We start from the raw sequence: 21,437 nt of genomic DNA, 5'->3' as shown, positions 1-21,437 counted from the left end.
AAAGAACATTTAAATTTAAATTTAAATGCTAGGTAAACGTGTGCAGCAGTATAAACTTCCCGTTTACTTTATAAAATATAAGGAGTGTAACTCATATTACAAGAACATGATATAATTTTTTAAGGTAAAAATAAAATTTTCCTACCATTATACATCAATGTTTATATAAACTTACTATAACAGAAAACATGATTAGTTGAGACAAAATTATTCTACACTAAGAGTTACTTACCTGAGAGAGAATGAGTCTGGGGCAACAAATAGCAGGTTAAGACCATGGAACCTGTATGAGGGTCCCAGTCCTTGACCAGGGGAGTGAGTGGTTTGCTCTGGTTATACACCAACCACAAAGCCTTCAGACTACTCAGCTTTAGCACTGACATCGGCAAGTTCTTTAGCTGGTTGTTGGTCAGACTTAATACTGTCAGGTTTTGTAAGTTGCCAATCTCTGCAGGAATATTTCTCAGCAAGTTGTTCTGAACCGTGAGAACTCTTAAACTTGTACAGCTTCCAATTTCTGTAGATAAATTGATTTTATTTTGTTTTCAAACCACTTAAAACAGATTGTATAGTAAGCTAATAAGCCATCAGCAATATAAATCGTTTGTCACAGGTTATGAAACCCAAGGGAAATTACCAGAGTGGTGATAGGAGGAAACATGGCAGTCACACAATCTGAAGTTGCTTCACAACTTTTGAAATTCATTGTAATAATTGGTGATTGCCGTGGAATGAGACCTTTCTTGTTTGCAGTAACAAATTGATTCAAATGTTCTACAATTTTAAATTTAACTACATTTTTTATTTCTTTATTTTAACTGAACGATACATTACACATTAAAACAAATAAATAATGAATTACCAAATTTATAATGAGAATAAACTTCAAAAGTAACAGAAAATGGAAAATTAGGTAATGTAAATAAAACTAGTTAATTAAGATGATAATTGTGATTCATTAGATAATTATGTGGTGATCAAACCTGTGAAACATGTTGAGTTTTGAATATTACACTGATTGCAGCAAAATTCTGTGAGAATGGGCATGGCATGACCTAGTGATAGGACTAAAATGGATACAGAACTAACAAATGTAGCATATATAAAACTAATAATCTGAGAGGAAGGCACCAATTCACCTTCTATATAAACACATTAATTATTCTTTTTTTTTTTTTGTTTCCCCTATATTAGATTGCGTCTTATTTTTTTTGTCATGGCAATTTGAATACTTCATTTATTTCTTCTATACTGTCTAAATGGGATAGTGAGATGAAAATTGCGCTAACAATGTACCATTCTGCTAACTTTTAACAATAATGCCACAAACAGTAATACAATAAGCATCTGGTAGAATGAACTCAGATGTTTTGTTACATTAGGTTTTATTTGTAATAACCATAAGTTGTGTTTTTTTTTCACTTCTAAGCTTCAAATAAATATCTGTAAAATATCTGATTTAATATATGTACGCGCCGTGGACAGTCCGCTGCCACCGCACTTTCTACCCCTGCAATTAACTCCATCCAACATTTCCTATTTATTTGTTCAGATTTAATTATCTAAGAAATGGATAATCAATATACACAAATATGTTTTAGAATGTCAATTAGTGCAATAAAGAACAGCAGCGAGTACACTGTATATGTGCTTTGGACTGTCAGTTGCGGCAGCATCATCTGTCACTGTAGATACTCGTAACTTTTGCCACCAGGTGTCAAGCACCGAGGTTTTTCACCTCCCACAGTGGATTTATACATATATCAGTTAATAACATAAATTTAATATTTTTAGGTTAGTTGTAGATTAAGATAAGCATTTTGTAAAAATAACTTATTAAAACAAATACAGTAAAGTATATTGTAAGATGGAATAACTATTATTTTAATTTTTCATGATAAAATTATATATACTCGTTATTACATCCAACATTGTTAGAAGATACCTAATGTGCTCTACTTGACAGAGAAAAACTATGCTTACATATATCTACTACTTATTGCCAGGCCCATAATTAGGTACATGTTATTCTACTTTCATGCACAGAGTGGCAAGATTTGGGTGGCAGCAAAATTTTTAATTTTATTTTTATTTCAAAGCATTAAAATCATTATAATACGTTATGTTACATTACTCATCAGGCATACCATTATGATGTTGTCTTAATGAGGGTAGTGCATTATAACATACATAGATTTGTGCATTTTGTTGTAGATTTGTAACATACGAGGTGTGTCCAAAAAGTATCCGACCTTGACGTCTGGCATGAACTGACGTTACTCGGCGGCAACGACAATCTGGTCCCCTTCAAAGTACTCCCCTCCACAAGCCACTACCTTATTCCAACGCTCCTCCCACTTCCAGAAACACTCCTTAAATTTATTTTGCAGAATGGCTAACAGGTCCTTCGTCGCATTTTGTTTTATTTGTTCAACATCGTCAAATCTTATTCCTTTCAAAGGAATTTTTAATTTCGGAAATAGCCAGAAGTCACAAGGAGCTATGTCAGGACTGTAGGGAGGCTGTCGTAGTTGGTTGATGTCGTGTTTGACCAAAAAATCGCTGAATAAGATTTGAGGAATGAGCTGGCGCGTTGTCGTGGTGCAGGATCCAGTCACGGCTTGTCCACAGTTCAGGTTGTTTCCTTCGCACTGCGTCTCGTAGCCACCTTAGGACCTCAAGATAATACTCCTTATTCACTGTCTGGCCTCTTGGAGCATATTCGTGATGAACAACGCCCTCCTGGTAAAAAGAAACAGCATTGACATTGCTTCGACTTTGTCTTGCTTTTTTCGGCCGTTGCTCTTCGCGAGTTTTCCACTGTGAAGATTGAGCCATTGTTTCAGGGTCGTAGCCATAAACCCATGACTCATCACCAGAAATAACTTTTTTAAATAGCCCTGTGTCACTTTTTATCAAATCCAGATTGTCCTGTGCGATTTCAAGTCGACAGTTCTTTTGGTCTTCTGTCAGCAGCCAAAGAACAAATTTTGCAGAAACAAGGTTCATTTTTAAATCTTCGTGTAAAATGTTACAAACTGACAATTTTTGGTATTCCTAAATCTTCTTCCAGCTCTCGGACAGTCAATCGACGGTTTTCATTAATTGCTGCATGAACACGTTCAACATTTTCAGCGTTTCTTCAGCGTTTCTGGCCGTTGAAGGCCTGCCAGATCGGTCATCTCTCTCCACTGATATGCAGCCATTTTTAAATCGCCTAAACCACTCTTTTATTTGTGTATCGCCCATAGACACGTCACCATAAACTTTCAGTATCATAGTAATTGTCTTTGATGCTGAATGGCCAAGTTTTTGGCAAAATTTAATGCAAATGCGCTGCTCAACACGTTCAGTCATATTGAAATGCGACGCACACACGTGGCAGTACTGTACAGAACAGAGCGCTGTGACTTACTGAGTGACCGGATCGTATTCAATGCCTAATATGGGAAGGAGTAGGCTCGCCCCTCCCCTCCAATAACCGGTTCGAGCCGGTCGGTTACGCCGCGGCCGCCTACTGGTCGGCGGTCGGATACTTTTTGGACAGACCTCGTATATTGTCCTAGAGGGAATCGAAATAGTATAGAAAACCGAGTTTGAACCACAAACTAACTGGTAAAGTTACAATTAAATCATTAACATTTTGCTTGCTTATTTCTTTGTTTAGACACATAAGGAAAATAATTTACAAACAATAACTTCTACTTTTTGTTTTGATTAGAACGAAAAAGGTATTGGTTTTTGGCACTTCTCAACCAAACTTATTGTGTTGTTGACAATGGATAATTTACCAGTTGTGTTGTTGATAAAAAATACCAGGATTAAAGATATTTGTCATCATGTTACAACAAGAACAAAGTAAAACAAGAATTGATCACCCAGAATTAATGAATTATCCTGCAGTTCTAATTATACCATATTATGTTTCCTTTCCTTATAATTTAAGTTACTTATGCATATTACCCTATACTTAATCATCTTTTTTCTATTCAAAATTTTATTTCTGCATGTGGTTTGGCTATCTCATAGAGTGATTCTGAGTTCAATGTTACAATTATGAGATACCACGATCCAAGGTCCCCCGAATTGAAATGTAAAAATTTCTTTAGAATCAGTGATCTAGTTTGCTTGCAATCAGTTGGATTGGAGTACACATTATCACAACGTTAGCACTGTATAATTCACACTGGCCCCGTCATCCATTAGTAATTGATTGACTGTCTTGAGACTCACCAGGAGGCAGGTACTGAAGCTGATTCGAGTCAAGGCCTAAACTAACTAGTTTTCGAAGTAGACCAATTGATGAGGGGAGAGTTTCAAGTTTGTTGGATGCCACATAGAGTTCTTCCAAGTTAAAAAGTTCTCCGATGGACATTGGTAGACTAGACAGATCATTTAAATCCAGCTTTAAGGTTACCAAGTTAGTTATTCCTCCAATCATTGAAGGCAGACTCTGTAACCAATTCAGAAGATTAGAATCATAAGCCTTATATGACAGTATTTTACTGTAATTAATATCAAAAAATGTTGTAAAGAGCATTAATAAAGTCACAACATATTAACATACAAAGAATAATTGTACACATTCTTCTTCACAAAATATACTATAAATCAAGCTTACTGTAATTAGAATCAAACAACTTTGTCAAGTGTTTTAATTAAGTTGCAAAACACAAATAAACAAACAATAACTGCACATATTCTCCTTTACTTAATCACATGTAGTAATCAGTTTTATTTCCATAGAATCATGTATCAAGGAAATAGAGGCACATATGTTTTAAAAATTATCTTCAGTAAGTACGTCAACAATGAAATCCATTGTACAAACAATACCACATTGGCTAGAAAGTAATAATGAGCTATAACACTTTTTAAAAATATGTATGTTGTGCATGGATGGTTCTAAATTTAAAAAATTATAAGGTTTAGAATAGATTATACCTATTTTTTATTGTAGTCTCTTATTAATTATGTATGCATTCTGTAATTTCATTTTAGTTTGAACAAAATCTTTTAACATGTTTACACTATTAGCTGAGCAATATAAATATATATATACATTGAAAAGATCAAGGCATTTTAGTACATAATATGCACTCTGAGTGATTTTTTCAACAATATTAAAAAACATAATGAAATTTTTAGATGATAACTTATGGTCTTATTTACTTTACTTAATTCACAGCTTATTCCAATGAGTTGCATTTCCAATTTGCACAAACACAAAGGTACTCCTATCAGGTGGCCTCCCTTGAGATTCAGATTCAGTTTTGCTGGAACTAAAAACAGCTCTGAAGCTAGTCCACGTTTTAGTGTATACAACTAAAACAAGATGTTATTTGCCCATTTGTTTAATTCCAGTTCATACACTTACAGATATTTGATTTTGATTTGGAGACTTACCCTTAAATCATTTGATGAGAGACTTAACTCTGTCAAAAGTCGACATTCTCCAACCTCCTGAGGTACCTCTTCCAGTCTATTCTCACTGATATCTAGATGTGACAGCCTCTTGAGATTTCCCAGAAACTGCAACATTTGCATTGATAATATGTACTACAAAATAACAAAATTTACAATAATGGTAATTCAAATTTAGAAGGATTTGAAATGGAAAATATATTTACATTTAGCTAATAATGTTTATGTTTTATTTCATATCCAGAAACTATACACCAATAACTTTTTATATTTGACATCAAAACATAAAGTTGATTAGTAATAAATTGATCCAACTTGATTGATCCTACTGCAAACTAAAGTTAATTTTAAACCAACAAACCACCTACAATACCTTCACTTCAGCAGTTGCCACCCTAACAACACCAAAAGATCTATCACATTTAGCCAAGCCATAAGATGACAGCGCATATGCTCCAATGAGTATGAATTAAACACTTTCAACAACGCCATCATAGAAGCGTTTGCACAACTGGGATACCCACAAAACTTAGTCCGGAACCAAATCCTGGTTTGCCCAATCTAACAATAAACCCCCACCAAAAACCAAATCTTGTCCCTCACAACAACATTCAGCCATGGCCTACAACTGAATTCCATATTAAAAGATGGCTTCAAAATCTTTACAAACCTATTCTCACACAAAGGATTTCTTAACATCTGCTCCTACTGCCACTTTCAAATAACCCCCTAATCTGAAAAGTCTGCTTGCTAAACTCCTGATTTCAACACACCTAATTATAAAAACTATTCTAACACAACCTAAGATTCATTCCCATACAAAAACAAACCGTTCAAAACATGTCCCATAAACCAACCTACTGACACCTTCACAATCCCATCAACAGATGAGGTATTTAAGATATAAAAGGACAACACTTGCTCTACAGAAAATCTCAATGCCAGCATAATATATAGGCCTCACAACCGATAGCCTAAGAACAAGAATTAATGGGCACAGACAAGATGTAGGCTATAAAGAGAAACCAGTCCCCAACATGCTACAAGCCACATCACAGACTTCAACAAATGTTTTAAATCCACCATAGTAAAATCATTACCAAAATACTGTAATCCCTCACATTTAAGAAGAGAAAAGGTTTAAAAGAGAGGTTGAGAAAATTGCAGTGCAATCAAAAATTCCTAATTATGTGTATAATATATGTACTTTTATGTGTTCTTTCAATCAGTGGACTCTTGAAGATAGTTTTCAAGGTAAGTCTGCTGATTTTTCTATCAAGTAGTAATAATCCCTGGCTTTCAGCTCTATTAATTCAAACCTATCCCTTTCAAAATATAGTGCCAAAAGATTTTATTGTTTATCATTTTAACAGTTCTTGATGAACTTGATAATAAAGAATATTGACTATTAACATGATAAAACTAATTACATAAAGAAAACAAATAACACACAATATCATTAATGTCAGCCATTAAACTCTCAGCAAAAACAGTGGTTGAAGATCAACTCTAAACTTTTTCCCAACCTGCATATACTGATGTAAAAGTTGTTTAGACAATTCCAATGTAGACCAGAGATTCTTCCATGATTTTTGCATTGCACCTCTATTGGTATTATCCCACCAATAGACTTCAGCTACCCAGTAAGTCACATATTTTACTATAATTTCCTTGAGTTTTTGAAGGATTGTGAATTCATTTTAATCCTCTTCAAGTAAGGTACGAAGCAGCATTTTTCTGTATTTTTGTTTAACTGCCTGCAACACACCCTGGTCCATAGGCTTAAGAATTTAAGTAACATTTGATGGCAGAAAAATCGCTTTAATGTCTCCACAAACAAGTTTCATTTCTTCTGGGTGGGACAGTGCATTGTCTGTAAACAGCAGAGCATGATTAGGCAATCCATTTTCTCCATTGAACGCAGACATTGTAGGGACAAATTGATGATCAAACCATTCCTTGAACAAGTCGCATTCCATCCAAGCTTTTCTTTAATTCTTATAATACACAGGAAGTGAGTTAATGTTAATGATGTTGAACGCTCGTGGTTTCAAAGATTTGCCTATTATCTTGAACCCTGGGGCAGATTTCTCTTCTTGAGAATTAAGACTTGGTAGGCAGAGCCTTAAAATTCAGTCCTGTTTCATCCGTGTTATAAACTTACTGTGGCGAGCGATTTTGAGAAGAAATAAGCTCTTAAAATTCCTTTAGATAAGTGGAAGCTGCTTTGTTACCAGCTGACATTCTCCCCATCAGCTGTCTAATTCCGTGCCTTTTCTTCCAACAATCCAAAAAACCACAGCTAGCTGTAAAAGAAAGATCACTATCCATAATGTTGTTTAGCTGAAGCACCTTTTCTTTTACCAAAGGACCAGAAATAGGGATTACTTTCTGTCTCTGTTGAGTGAACCACAAGAATAAGGCCTAATCAAGTTTCCTATATGAAGAAATAGTCGTATTTTGCCGTTTTTCAAAAGTTTTTTAACTCAAAGCAGAAAAAACTGCACAATTTTAACACAATTCTTTTTCCAGTTGATAATCGTTGCTTTTCCAACACCATATTCAACTGATAATTTTGTAGCACTTTCTCCTTTGTCCAATCTTTTTAACACTTCAAGTTTTAGTTGTAAACTACACGAAGAACAACTTTGTTTGCTTGCCATATTTAATATTTAACAATTGACGTCAAGGACTAAAAACATAAATAAAAAACACAGTCACTCGGTAAAGTAACTCAACAGTCATGGAACAAATCTTTACAATCAATTTGCTATAAGTGCACACAGTTCATCAAACAACCCTAGAGTGGATACTAACATAAATATGACTAATGAGTCATGTGTTTGGAACGTTAGAGGGGGAGGGATAGGTGGGTATCGACGAATGGGTATTAGTCACCGAGGTCACTGCCCCTTTTTCAATTTTCACTAGTTCAAAAGCAAATAAACACTGATATGTTGGTATTATTCATAAAAACCGCCTATTCCGAATTCCTGCGAATCCGAACAGTATTCGGTCCCAATTAGTTCGGATTAACGGGACTCTACTGTAAGTGGATATAACAATGATAGTAAAATTCTTCATTGGTTACATATACATTTGTACAAATAATTAATGTTATAATAACTAAAACAAAGTAACAATGTCATTTATATACAAAGTGTTCTTTGTTTTAAGTCTGTTTTTGACGACGGAATGTTTGTGAAGGAAACAGGATTTTTTCTAACATGTTATCATTCAGTGATATACGGAATTATTAATACTTATAAACAATGTTACTGATTTCTTGTATGACTGAGCGATGGTAAATATCCAGGAAAATTCTCTTTCCTTCATATAGCGTGTGTTGTAAAATGAACTTTATAATTAATTTAAGAAGTATAATATTACTTATAATAATGTTTAAAGTTTCCCATTTAAATTCATCTAATTCTCAGAAGGAAATAATTTACCATTAGTTGACTATAAACAAGTTGTTTTAATTTTGAAAAAGGGTAAGATATTCAATGATACAAAAGTGCTTAAATAAAAGGTAAATTAATAGTTAAGCAACTAAAGCAGTTCAGAGTTTTGGTATGTGAGCTCTGGCAACATGAGGAGACAGCAATGGTGGAAATCGAAGGCTGAGAAGAAGGAGACAGTTCAGTAGTCTTCTTCTTGGACACCTAAGATACCCTCATACTAAAAAAACTCCATACACAAGTTCCTATTCATAAGTTCCTATTCATAAGTTCCTCATTAAACCTGCAAGTAGTATGTTAAATTCGGGCTTTCTGATGGAGAGTGGAGACCACACCAAACCTGAAACCAGACTCAGTAACAGACATCCGAGTGATCCAGCAAACACCAACCAAGAACACAAGGTAAAGGAATGGGACGTCTTCAGTATTGCATTGAAAGCAATTGATAACACACTGATAATTTTACCACTCTTGTAATATATACTGCATATTGAGACCACTTCTGGCTGGTTTATACCTCCCAGTTGAACCTACCACGGGGCACAGCAAAAACCGATGTTTCACTTAAATCTGGGCAACCTTATGGATGTCTAGGAGCGGCACATCACTAACTGCAAATTTCAAGATTCTGGGGTTCAAGGACAATTCAATAGGTCTAGTCAACTGAAGGAGATGACTGTTGGAGTTGGTGGGGTTTGTTCCCTAACCTCATAGGTTCTTGCTAGCCTCAACAAGGGTGTGCCACCCCATGCCCACTTTGACTGGAGAGGCTGGTTAAGCGCTGGCCTCCCCTCCTTCCGGGAGACGTGACTTTGAGATTTAGTGCCTTAATCCTTCCTCATGAATCTCAATAGGAGGTAGTCCCTACTCCCTAACCTTACCCATCCTGAATATCCTGTCACTCTGGAAGCAACGCTAAGGTTCTTATAGGACTAAGTGCAATTTATAAGCTTCTTGTCCTAAGAGAACAAAAAAAATATACTGCAATAGACAATTAATATAAATACAAAACAAGCACGATGACAAGACAGCTGACCATGATCATTTATTTTGCTTTTAATCACTAGGCTTATTGCTTTAAATTGATGCGTGACCAAAATTACAACTATTGACAGTAATATTTTGAGAGTAAAAGAAGCAACTTAAGAGGTTACAATAACCGATTAGACGTAAAAGAAAACAACCAACACGAGAATAGAATTTCAGCTTGCTTCTAAAGTGTTAACAACTATTTACATATACTTACCAAGGGGACTTCAAGCATCCCATTGAGATCCAGCCATAGCTCCTGAAGTTCATGGAGCTCACCCACCACCTCTGGCTGAAATTATTACTCTTATCAGAAAAGAGCAAATATTATTTTTAGAGCAAATACTGTGCTAAAATATTCACCAAAAGCTATACTAAATATAATATGATATTATTATTAAAACAAACCTATTAGTGAAGATTGGTAGATAATCTGTCAATCAGCATATGCTTTTATATGTGAATATAAACAACGCATTATGCAATATAATATACTAACTTAGAAAGTTGTGTATTTGGCTTCTACTGTAGTATAAAAGGCAAAATGTGCTATAAGACAAAGAGATCAATCCCTAGTTGAATTGTCATCTCAGGCTATGAATCCTGTTTAATTCAAGATTTCTTACTATGGCCATCCTTGCAATGGACAATCAGTTCATCTATACGCTAAGTAATTAGTATAACTTAATAAATAAGTTTTTGAGTGATTCCATCCCAATGAGCATACAGTACATATAAATATTTTATTTAGCTTCCAAATACTAAAAAAAATTAATATGTAGTGAAAATTATATAAAACCAACTTTGACATAACACTATAAAAATCAAGATAAAGGAAATTTACAATTTTTTTTCCAGATATGAAGCTTTATTTAAAATTTGAACTCAGACACAAAGAAAATGTTGCGCTACTTTTATGTTGAATCTTAAATATTTTAATTTTGTTAATAATAATTAACATGGCACAAACTAGAGAAGATAGGGTTGTATTTTCATTTTTTGCTGTTGGCAACAGGTTGGGGGATTATTTTGTTGGCAAAAAGGTTGTTAAAGTTTTATTTGTGGAAAATGCTATGCGTATACAACAATGATTCAAGTAGACATGTGACCTCTATTTGTATTCCCAAATCTTCCATGTTTAAAGTAGTACCTCTCCTAGCATTTTATAACAAGTGGCTTGTATTCTTTATTCAATTGTTTGCTTGCTCTTTTTGAAACTCAGTAGATTTATTCTTAAAGCATCTTACATTATATTAGACTTTTATATCTAATAGCAGGAACTACAAACCCATATTTAATATCCTAATGCTTTTCACTCATTAACTCATTTCCTCCTATAATTTAAATTTGTTTAACTAGCTAATAATATATCATCAATTGTATGAATCTAGGATTAATGGCTCAAATTTTATGTTAGTTCTGTGACATAGGTATGTATTATGAATCCAATGATTGGACCTTTATTGCAAAACACTAGTTTGTTTAAATTATGATTTGATTTGGATCCCCTATTTTTATGTGAGGTTGCACATATAATATGGAAATGCCAAAAGAAATACAAAATTCAACTTTTGCTAGTTAAATCCCTAATTCTAAACACTGTCCACTGCTGTTATGAAACCCAATTTACAGTATTACGGTAGTTGGCTGTGTGAAAAAGATCATTTGAAGTAATCGATGATACATATCAATTGGAAATGTGATAAGGCTTATGGAGTACAGTTTTGACATATTGGTCCATAAACGTTCAACGGAATTCAAAAGGAATAGCTGTGTGTTTTGAAAGTTTGTTCATAATCTTGGCAAAAATTTGAGTATGTATGTTCCTAGTTGAATATCAATTTGGATACCCAATACTTTTTGTTCAATTTGCATGAAATGTTTTTAACTTGTACAAAATTCTTGGAGTTTTAAAATTTAAATGTTATCTCAGTAAAAAAATTTATTTTTCAGTAAAATTTATTGAAAAAACATTTTTAATACAAAATAAACTCTAAACAATTTCTTTTTATACACATTACATAATAAGCTACTGTTCATCCCAAAATATAAGTATATTATAGATTGTTAATACAATTTTAACAAAGAAACTACTAATATGTATGTTGTGGATATTGAGTTGGTTTTTTTACCAAAAGTTTTGATTCTTAGACTGGATGTTTTTGTCACATTCATTTAACAAATGTGTTTTTTTTTTTATTTTATTTTGATCTTGAAAGGATCAATACGTAAAAAATCAGATACAACTTGACAAAGTACCTATGCATTATACTTATTAAATAACATCACATGAAAATTTAGACAATAGACTATTAATTAATTGAAAGCATTGATTACAAGATAAGTAAAGTCATTCTGTCCGATATCGAGACGTAGAAGACGAGAGAAACGTGCAACAGCCTTGGGTAAGGAAGAGAGCTTGTTGTCCCTCAATTCAAGAATACGCAGATGCACCAACCGCCCCACATTGGCAGGCAGATAGTCTAGGCTGGTGTCATTGAGGTAAAGTTCCTCCAGAGAGATCAGCTGTGTGACTGGCTCAGGGAACTGCCTCAGAGGGTTCATGCTTAAATTCAACACACTCAGCTTCCTGCATCCCTTGATACACTCATTCACTTCCTCTACACCTAAACCAAAACACAGCCTTTATTTAATATGACAACACACTTAATTCACATTTACTGCTATTTCAAATATAAAATAAAATGCTACATAATTAACAGATATTCTGAATTTAAACTTACAAATTAGATAGTTCAATAAAATTAATTTAGATATTTAAAACAATAATTTTACCAAATTGAACACAGAAAAGAATACGATGATATACTTTTACCTCCAGGTGTTAAGATATCCAAAATTTCCCTTGTGTAAGCATTAAAAAAAGTACATTTTATGAAAACATTATAAACATTTTTTCCACATCACATGCACATGCTTGAATAGTTTAAAAAAATGTATTTAATACAATATCTTCTGAAATAGCTATCTTGCATTCTCAAGGTTATTATGAGTGCAAAAAATCTTATAAACACGTGCAAAGTCATTAACTATTATAATGCTTAAAATACTGACAATTTAATAATCTTTTATAGTGTATTTTGTATAGTTTTAGCGTGCATCATATTATCCTACAAATTATGATAAACCTATCTTAATCAACATTTGTCTAATACAAGGGTAAATCACATATAAACGGTAATTTATATTTTTACTTTTATTTGACAACCTTATACACTTATTATTCTTTTAACATTTTTCAATATACTCTCCTGCGTGATCTACACACTTTTGCTACTGAAGTTTCAGTATTCCCTGGTCACAGAAGGTTTGAGGGCAAGTTGTAAGCCAACTGCGAACGTGCTCCTCGACTTCTTCATCGCTCTCCCATCGTTTTTCTCCCAGTGATTCTTTCATAGGCACAAACGAAAAATGGTCACAGGGGGACAGTGTGAATTGGAGAAGAATGCCGTCTCTGATGGGCATATCTCTTCTTTTGTTTTGATAGGCGAATTTCACCGACCATAACAACTGACTACTGCATTCACTGTACGTTGATCATGCAGAAAATCGAGAAACGTATTGTTTATATTTTATTTACCCTTGTATTACCAACTAACCTCCAAAATGACAATAAATGGCAAGAAAAGGTTCAGAAAGCAGTTTTGAACAAGTTGGACTTTATGTACAATATTGAATGTGGGAAACAACAGAAACACTGTGTTAACAATATATTTGAGTCCTGCTAATCTGAATTATATGCAATGAACTAACTTCAGCATAATTTTATGAACTCTTCTTAATTTAAAAAATTAAAAACTGCTTTAGCTTACCCGGTGGCTGGGATAATCGGACTGGAACTCTAAAAATATAATTTAATAAACAACATAATTTCTTTTACATTTCTAATTTTTCCCAGTCTAAGATTTCAACAAAAGTCTGCCAAAGAAACAGAATTTTAAGAAATAAAAAAGAAAGAGGAAATCTCACCCATTTTTATTTATGAATATTTGTAAGAAAATATAATTCCCTCTCTATGGCATCAAAACATCACTACTATCCTCTGCTAATGTCTATATTAGAACTGAATGACAACTGTCTTGTAAAACTGGAATTTAATAACTCAGGTAAAATAAGAGTTTAAGAACTCTTCCTCAGTATCTCAATATATTTTTAAAAAACTTACAATTGCGGTTAAGATCTAACGTTCTCAAGTGCACCAGAGAACCGATGGCGGCAGGAAGTGAAGCAATTTCATTGTCACTCAGATTCAGGAACTGCAGATTCTGGCAGTAGAACAGTGGTAGAGGCAGGTCTTGAATCTATACAACAAATCATAAAAACATCACAGTTCATAAAGGAAATAGTACATTTTAGCTATATACTGTTTTTATTATGTGTATTGTAACTTCCACAATCCACTAATTAAGGCTTGGAAACCATAAAACTCTTTGAACTTTCAAACTCAGTATTTTTGTTCAAATTCACATTTGAAAGTTGTGGAAGACAATTTACTAAGATGGTGCATTCTTACAACATAAGAACTTTAAATTAACTAAAAAGCAATGAATAAACATAGAACTTGTGATCTGCTGTTATATGTCTTGATTTAAAATACACATATTCTGTTCCTCAATTATATATATATATATATATATATATATATATATATATATATATATATATATATACTAAAAGAGTATAACAAATTTAGATATTGTTTTGTTTGACTTGTTTAGTGATTTTATAGTGTTTATAAATTTGCAATTATAAACATTGCAATAATGTAAAACATTATAACTCCAATAATTTACTTTTGCAAAATTTGTGATTATCATTCCTTTCTTGTAACAATAAACTTGTTAGATATTTCTTTTCAAACAGTGATTTGCTTCAGTTCTGATTTTTACCATATAAATTATAAGTTTCATTTTACATTTACTGGGAGTGAATACCGCAGTATTTTTAGCACTGATAAATGAAAAAATTAAAATTTGTATTTTTAATTTTTTCTATTCACAGCTTCATAGTGGGATATCAAGTTCCAATAAAATCTGTGTATGCCGTTGTAATAAGAGTACTCAAGAGTACTTTGAACACATAACGTAGCTATGGTAGAAAGGGTTGATTCAATTTTAATGTTGAGTTTAGCTCCAGTTCACCTTCCTTTTATTGTAACATATTTATTCCTTTTATAATCAAAACAATAATCTAAAAATAAAATGAAAGAAAATATTTAAGTTTTTTTTTACATTTACACAAACTTCTTTTTTCTTAGGAAATTCTGATTTTTGTTTTTTCATTATACACAAAATTACTTTACCATTAATTATACTTACTGTACAATGGGGATATTAATCCAGATAACCTTCATTTTGGCATTTAAGTTTTTCATACTCGCACAAACCATGACTCGGCAAACTGTTTTTGAGCACTGGAAATAATTACGTCTTCCACATTTCCATTACTATCACTGATATCAGAATTGCACTCATAATCACTATCTACTAACAAGGCAACCTTATTATTGCACAGTCTTTTGCTCCCCATTATGATCAATATCACAACTAAACAAAAACAAACACACTTAACCTCGCATGTGGGCTAAGAAATAAAAACAATGACAAAACATATGAACAAACAGGTGGTTTGTTCATAACAAAATTGCTGGCAGTAACAAAACAAAAAAGATAGCAATAAAGTGTGGCTAAACAAAGACCACAGTGTGTGACTTGTAATTCAGTTACCCAGTGTGTGACTTGTAATTCAGTTACTCAGTGTGTGACTTGTAATTCAGTTACCCAGTATGTGACTTGTAATTCAGTTACCCAGTGTGTGACTTGTAATTCAGTCTCAGCCCGCTCTGCACATAACCAGCGAGTGTGACTTCCCCAATGGGTTAAACTGGTTTATACTGTAATACAGTCTAATTCAACTTAATATCTTACAAATATTAGAATGTATTAAAAAATGTAAACAATAAGGTTTTTTTTCATTTAGTTATCTTATTAAAATATTTAAACTGTTTCTATCGCTGTAATGAACGGAGATAACCCAATAAAGCACTGAATGGTAAACTGGATAACAGATGGTTTATTGTCCTATTATTCTGTTCACTGCTATTTTCGGACAGCACTCAGTAATTCAGCATTTTCAGTGATCAGCATACTCATTACTAAAATCCTAAAGGTACCAGATTAGAGAGCTTCTGCTGTACAATGTTCATGTGTATCTACTACAACATATAACAATTTAAAATGGGAATACAAAATAAAAACTCCCTGTCTAAATATACTGATTTATTTCACACTGTGTAAAATCCAGCTTAACTAAGTACTCTACTGTATTGCCTATATATCATATGTTAAAATATGGATAGTAAAAGCAGCATTTGAATTGTCTATTTGGAAATTAAAGACAAAAATACTCCCTAATAGGAAAATTAAACTTGTGACAGTTATCAGTTAAAACTTGAAAAATAAATACATCTACTCACTCTATTTGAGTTCAGAAAAAGGGTGTCTAAAGTGCGCTCATGAAGAAATATTGAATGAGGGACATCATGGAGAGCAGAATTAGATAAATCAATTTCTCTAACTGCATTTTCTTCTGTTGACTGACACCAGGAAAAACATGACAGCGACATACTGAAACTAAAATTGAAAGATGCAGTGAAAACTCAAAATATAGTAGTTATATAGTGATTATAAAAATAACTGACATACTATTACTACTACTAGCATGCACCTTTCAAATTAAAAAAAGAGTAGTTCCAGCAATTTATATAATTTGGGTGTTTTGCTCCTTCCCTTTAGACAAAGAAAAGAGATGAGAAAACCCAAAACACTAGCATTCAAAAATCTCACAGGTATTATTATAATAGGTATTAATGAAAGATATGATAGGGAACCTATCCCATGAATTGAAATAGAGGTCTGGCAGATTAAGAAATACAAAGCTAAAGAATTTTAAGAACAGATAATTTGTTTAAATCATCCTCAATCTTTATCATTTTTACATGAATAAAGCATAGGGAAGTTGTGCTCTAGACAATCACGGAGTGGAAGCGTTATAGTCTTTAAACATAAGCTAAAATAATGCAGAAAAAATCTAAATTTCCATAATGCTGTTAGGCAAAGAAAGTATATAACAAAAATTGATTGCACCGTCTTTTTGATTTATGTCAAAGAAGCCTGTACTCACATAATATGTCAAAATTATAGTATAATTGAATATGAATAATGAAAATCTTTCAACCACCCCATAGACATTGCATCGTCAGCTATCACAATAACAGAAAGGTTAATTGCTGATGCATCGGCAATTCAATATTGATATAAACCAATAACAAGCTGTAGCTGTATCCATACTTCACTGTATGCATAATATTCAGTACCGATAGAAAATTCATATTCATCTCCTCTTTCAGTAACTGCGTTATATTGAATAACAGCTGTAGCAACTAAATAGAACTACTCAAACAGCTGTAGCTCTTTCCCATACAAACATTTTCTGCATTTTCAGAAATATTAATTTATTTTTTTTAATATAATTTTGTCATACAGTAAATATTGTTCTGAAACCTATACATATTGTTTCAAAACACTTGAAAAGTGGCTATTTCATCACTTTTCTTCAGAAAAGTATGTAGTTTTTATTTAGTGATTATGGAAACAAGGATTAAAATTGTAACATAAAACATTTTTTTCATTTTCTACTTAGTAAAAACAATGTTAAGCCATGTGGTTAGTAATTTTCAATATCATATTTGAATTGTACGGATTTTCAGAATAAAATAATGTATAGTGGTGCATATGTTCTATCTAATTTAGTATTTTTAGATATTTTTACAAATAACACTGCAAATCTTACAAAATTGGCTGAACTTTGTGCAATTGTATAGTGAACCTTACTGAAAGGTTAAATTATAATTTTAATTCAAATAAGTAATAAATGCCTAGTAAGTTGCCAATATGTTATAAGAGAATTAGCCAATTAATAAGCCAAAATAATAATGTTAAAATATATCAAAATAAAAGAACAGAAATATTTATTACAGCACCTTAATCATTATAATTACAAACCTTAAATAACAACACAATCAGGACCAAATTTTCAGCGAGTTGTTTTAATTATTAGATACAGCTTAGATAGTTACACAACAATTACAGAATAAAGTATTTGCACTATGAATTAGTACCTATTTTACCCTTAACATTCAAATGACATAAGAGGATACTGTTGAACCCACCTGAGGGCTAACCACCCTATTCAAGAGCTAACCGCCTTACCCAGAATATGACTGGTTTACCTGAGAGTTAACCGGCCAGAAAAAGGAACATTAAGAGTGAGGAAATATGAAGGAAGGTAATTACTGAATGGCAGAAAATGACAAAGTTACGGCAGTTGGCTCTTGGATAGACCGGTCAGCCCTCCGATAGGTCTAAAAGTCAGGTTGTTAGGTTAAGTGAGTTTTCATTCCAGTTTACCTCAATTTACAACAGTTAAACTATAAGTAATGCCCTCGAGTACGTCCAACAGTCAGATAGTTATATTAAACAAGTTTGACCTCTATTGCTTCCTGTGGAATTAATTCATGGTTTTTTGTGTTTTGTTTTGGAGAAGCTAAATGTTGCAGCTTCAAATACATCTGCTACAAACTCCGGCCTACAGCTATGCATCTACATAGTGTAAACATAGCTTCACAGATCTACCTTGATTTTTCATTATATTTGATAAATTGGGGTTATTAACATATAAAAAATTAAATTGTAATATTTTATCAATATTTATAGATCTAAATTAGATATAAAATGAAAAACCTACTTATAGCCTTAGGCCTAGTAGGTTTTGTAAAATCTGCTGACCCTCATCATTTTGTATTCAGTACTTCATTTTACAAAAGAAATATAAGAAGATTCACTCAAATTGAAAATTATAAAACTAATAATACATGGACCAAAAGATGTCCTACTTTGGTTATAATTGTACTACATTAAGTACTTTTATTATTCTATAGAGTTATAATATATTCCTGTCACATTAAGAAACAAAGAAATTTGTTTATTTTCACAGGAACACTTACCCGTATTCATTCGTAATTAATACAATTAATCAATTTCAATTGCAAGTAGGAAAAGTCTGTCTTTCACTATAGCCATCATTATTATCAACAAACCAAAGAAGAAGATTCACAACACACTTCCAAGCAGACAAGAAACGCATAGAATTAATAAATAGGGCTGCGTCTGGGCGCAGACTTAAACGAATTTAACACACTTCATAGCCATTTATTACATTATGACTATGTAAAATAAATTTTATAGTAAATTGGATGTTTTGGCTCAAAAGGAAATAAGACTTAATGATATTTTAAAATTAATTTACGTTTCCTTGAGAGCACTTTTGTGCAAAAAAACATAACTCTAAGTCATTAGGGGAAAAAATCATTGAAAATATTTCTGCATAAAACACCACGGCTCAATTTTCTCTTGAAGTTTGACGGTAGTTGGTGCAATTGCCAAAGATCAGTGGCTATGACTTTATTTAATTACAATAAATCATTTTCACTAACACGGGGTAATAAACTGCTACAAATGAGTACCATCGAAGAATCCGACAGATAACATACATACAATCCAACATGTCCATGTACGATAACCAATGTTATCCTTAATACATATAAATGCCATCAAAGTTACTGTCCGTGACTTTCCTGCCTTTGCACTATATCACTAAACAACATCATTAACCAAAATAATCGTAGTTGAGCTAAAAGAAGGTAATATTGCCAAATTTAAAGTGTTGTCGCGTTTGGTTACTAAACATGAAAGAAAATATGTTTCGGAAAAGAAAGAATTGGAATTGATTCAAATTTAAAAAAGTGTCAGAGATGCTTCTCAGTTCCAAAAGAATGCTAAGCATAGTAAAAGACTACTGAAAAGGAAGTTGGAGGATAGAGATAACACAGTGGGGCCATTTTATGCAACAGACACGTACTAAAGAAGTAAATTAAAATGTAAGCGTATTCCTGGACAGTTATATACATTTTCTCGTGAACCATAGTATACGGCTTCCAAATTGTTACCAAATATAGCGGACCTAATTGTTAGCATTAGTATTCATTATTCATTTCAGTAAGTTTTGATAATGGTTGAATATTGTTTTAATATTTATTGAGATTGACAAAGTATTGTAGGATATGTTCTGGACTATACAGAGTGTCTCAGAGCTACAAATATTTTCAGGTATTATCTTGGACAAAATACAACCAAAAATATATTAAAACTTTCGACAACACAATAATTATCCCAGCAGCCGAAATTTTGTAATTTTTACTTAACTAGTCACTTAATTTGAGAAGAGATTTTTAGTAATAAGTTGAAATTTTATATGTAACATTATAACCTAAAATTCAAGCCAAAAATCAATTTTTAGAACCTTTATTTTCAAAATGGCGGATTCTAGAGATTTTTAACTACCTATATATGTTACAATTCTTTTCTAAAATTGCATCTTTCCTTTTCAAATCAGAATCTGAATTCATCCCAAATAAAATACTGTTACGTCCAATAATTTGATTCATATTTGAACGATGATACTTTCGTCAATAGTGTATGAGAGACAAATTTTTCATGAAACTTATAGTCTCCCTGCAAGATTTTCCACCAGTAATAAATATTGATAATAGTTAACAATTTATATTGATATATTACCTCTATTTTTTTTAAAGAAATTCGTTGGTTTAGTATGAAATGTTATTATTTGAATACAAATTTATGTTAGCTATATTACATAAATGGGCATGTTTCATAAAATAATTTTGTCCAGCTAAATACTCCTACTGAAACACTGTGAGACCCCTCAAACTTGAAATTAAATGCTGCCACTTTCAGATCTGCTATCAGTAAGCATTACGTCAAGTACAGTATGATTATAGCAAACACAATTCACAGCAATTTTGACGTTTTTATTCTAAAAGATGGGATTTAACCACATTTCTCTTAATTACGCTATACTTTTACTATAAAAATGGGGTAACAGTTGGTTTTTACCCTTCGGTATGGCTGCATAGATTATACCAAAGCCTAACCCATTAATGGGAAAAAGTAAAAAAGAATTTTATTATTATTATTGTTTTGTAGTTAGGACAAGAAATTAGAACACAAGTGAGGAAGTGTGGTTCAACACATTTGTCAGTAATTTATTTTGTTTTTATTAAATTTGTGCATCATGAGAAAAGCTTCTAAAGCACTTCGAAGGTACCTAATATTTCGATTTCATTTTTTTACATTTAAAACTAATATTATTTTATAACATGAAGTTATTAGTTGCTTTGCTGCTTAATTTAAGTAATCCACATTGTGGTCATGAACTGTTTAAAATTTGATGGGACCAGGGCATAATTTATAAATAATGTAAATCTGATCTAAATAATTTTGTACCAGATAACTCAAACTGTGTAAAAATTAACTTTTTATCACAAGACTTTTCATCTTTGAATATACCTTTGTAGGTTATCAC

At 32.3% G+C, this 21,437-nt stretch overlaps 2 protein-coding genes across 3 annotated transcripts in view; one reads left to right on the top strand and one right to left on the bottom strand.

Moving 5' to 3' along the window:
* The window catches only part of LOC124369078 (protein lap1-like), a 51,894-nt gene extending 32,799 nt beyond the window's left edge, over positions 1-19,095 (bottom strand). Inside the window, exons 1-8 of one of the 2 annotated variants that reach the window (XM_046826794.1) lie at positions 19,000-19,095; positions 16,411-16,567; positions 14,101-14,236; positions 12,252-12,541; positions 10,132-10,206; positions 5,407-5,532; positions 4,234-4,453; positions 233-517 (exon numbers count right to left, since the gene is read on the bottom strand). In XM_046826794.1, the coding sequence (XP_046682750.1) occupies positions 233-517; positions 4,234-4,453; positions 5,407-5,532; positions 10,132-10,206; positions 12,252-12,541; positions 14,101-14,236; positions 16,411-16,560 (1,282 nt within the window). In that variant the 5' untranslated portion in view covers positions 16,561-16,567; positions 19,000-19,095. Of the gene's footprint in view, positions 1-232; positions 518-4,233; positions 4,454-5,406; positions 5,533-10,131; positions 10,207-12,251; positions 12,542-14,100; positions 14,237-15,253; positions 15,471-16,410; positions 16,568-18,999 lie in introns of those variants that run through there. The other variant, XM_046826795.1, reaches the window with a different exon arrangement.
* A 1,962-nt stretch (positions 19,096-21,057) lies between these two features.
* The window catches only part of LOC124369077, a 33,624-nt gene continuing 33,244 nt past the window's right edge, over positions 21,058-21,437 (top strand). The window contains exon 1 of the mRNA XM_046826792.1: positions 21,058-21,175. Coding sequence (XP_046682748.1) covers positions 21,147-21,175 — 29 coding nt within the window. The 5' untranslated portion in view covers positions 21,058-21,146. The remainder of the gene's footprint in view (positions 21,176-21,437) is intronic.

Source organism: Homalodisca vitripennis, chromosome X (genome assembly GCF_021130785.1).
Source record: "Homalodisca vitripennis isolate AUS2020 chromosome X, UT_GWSS_2.1, whole genome shotgun sequence".
Classification (NCBI taxonomy): domain Eukaryota; kingdom Metazoa; phylum Arthropoda; class Insecta; order Hemiptera; family Cicadellidae; genus Homalodisca; species Homalodisca vitripennis.
The sequence above is the reverse complement of the archived record's forward strand: the minus strand, read 5'-3'. Positions and strand labels throughout refer to the sequence as shown.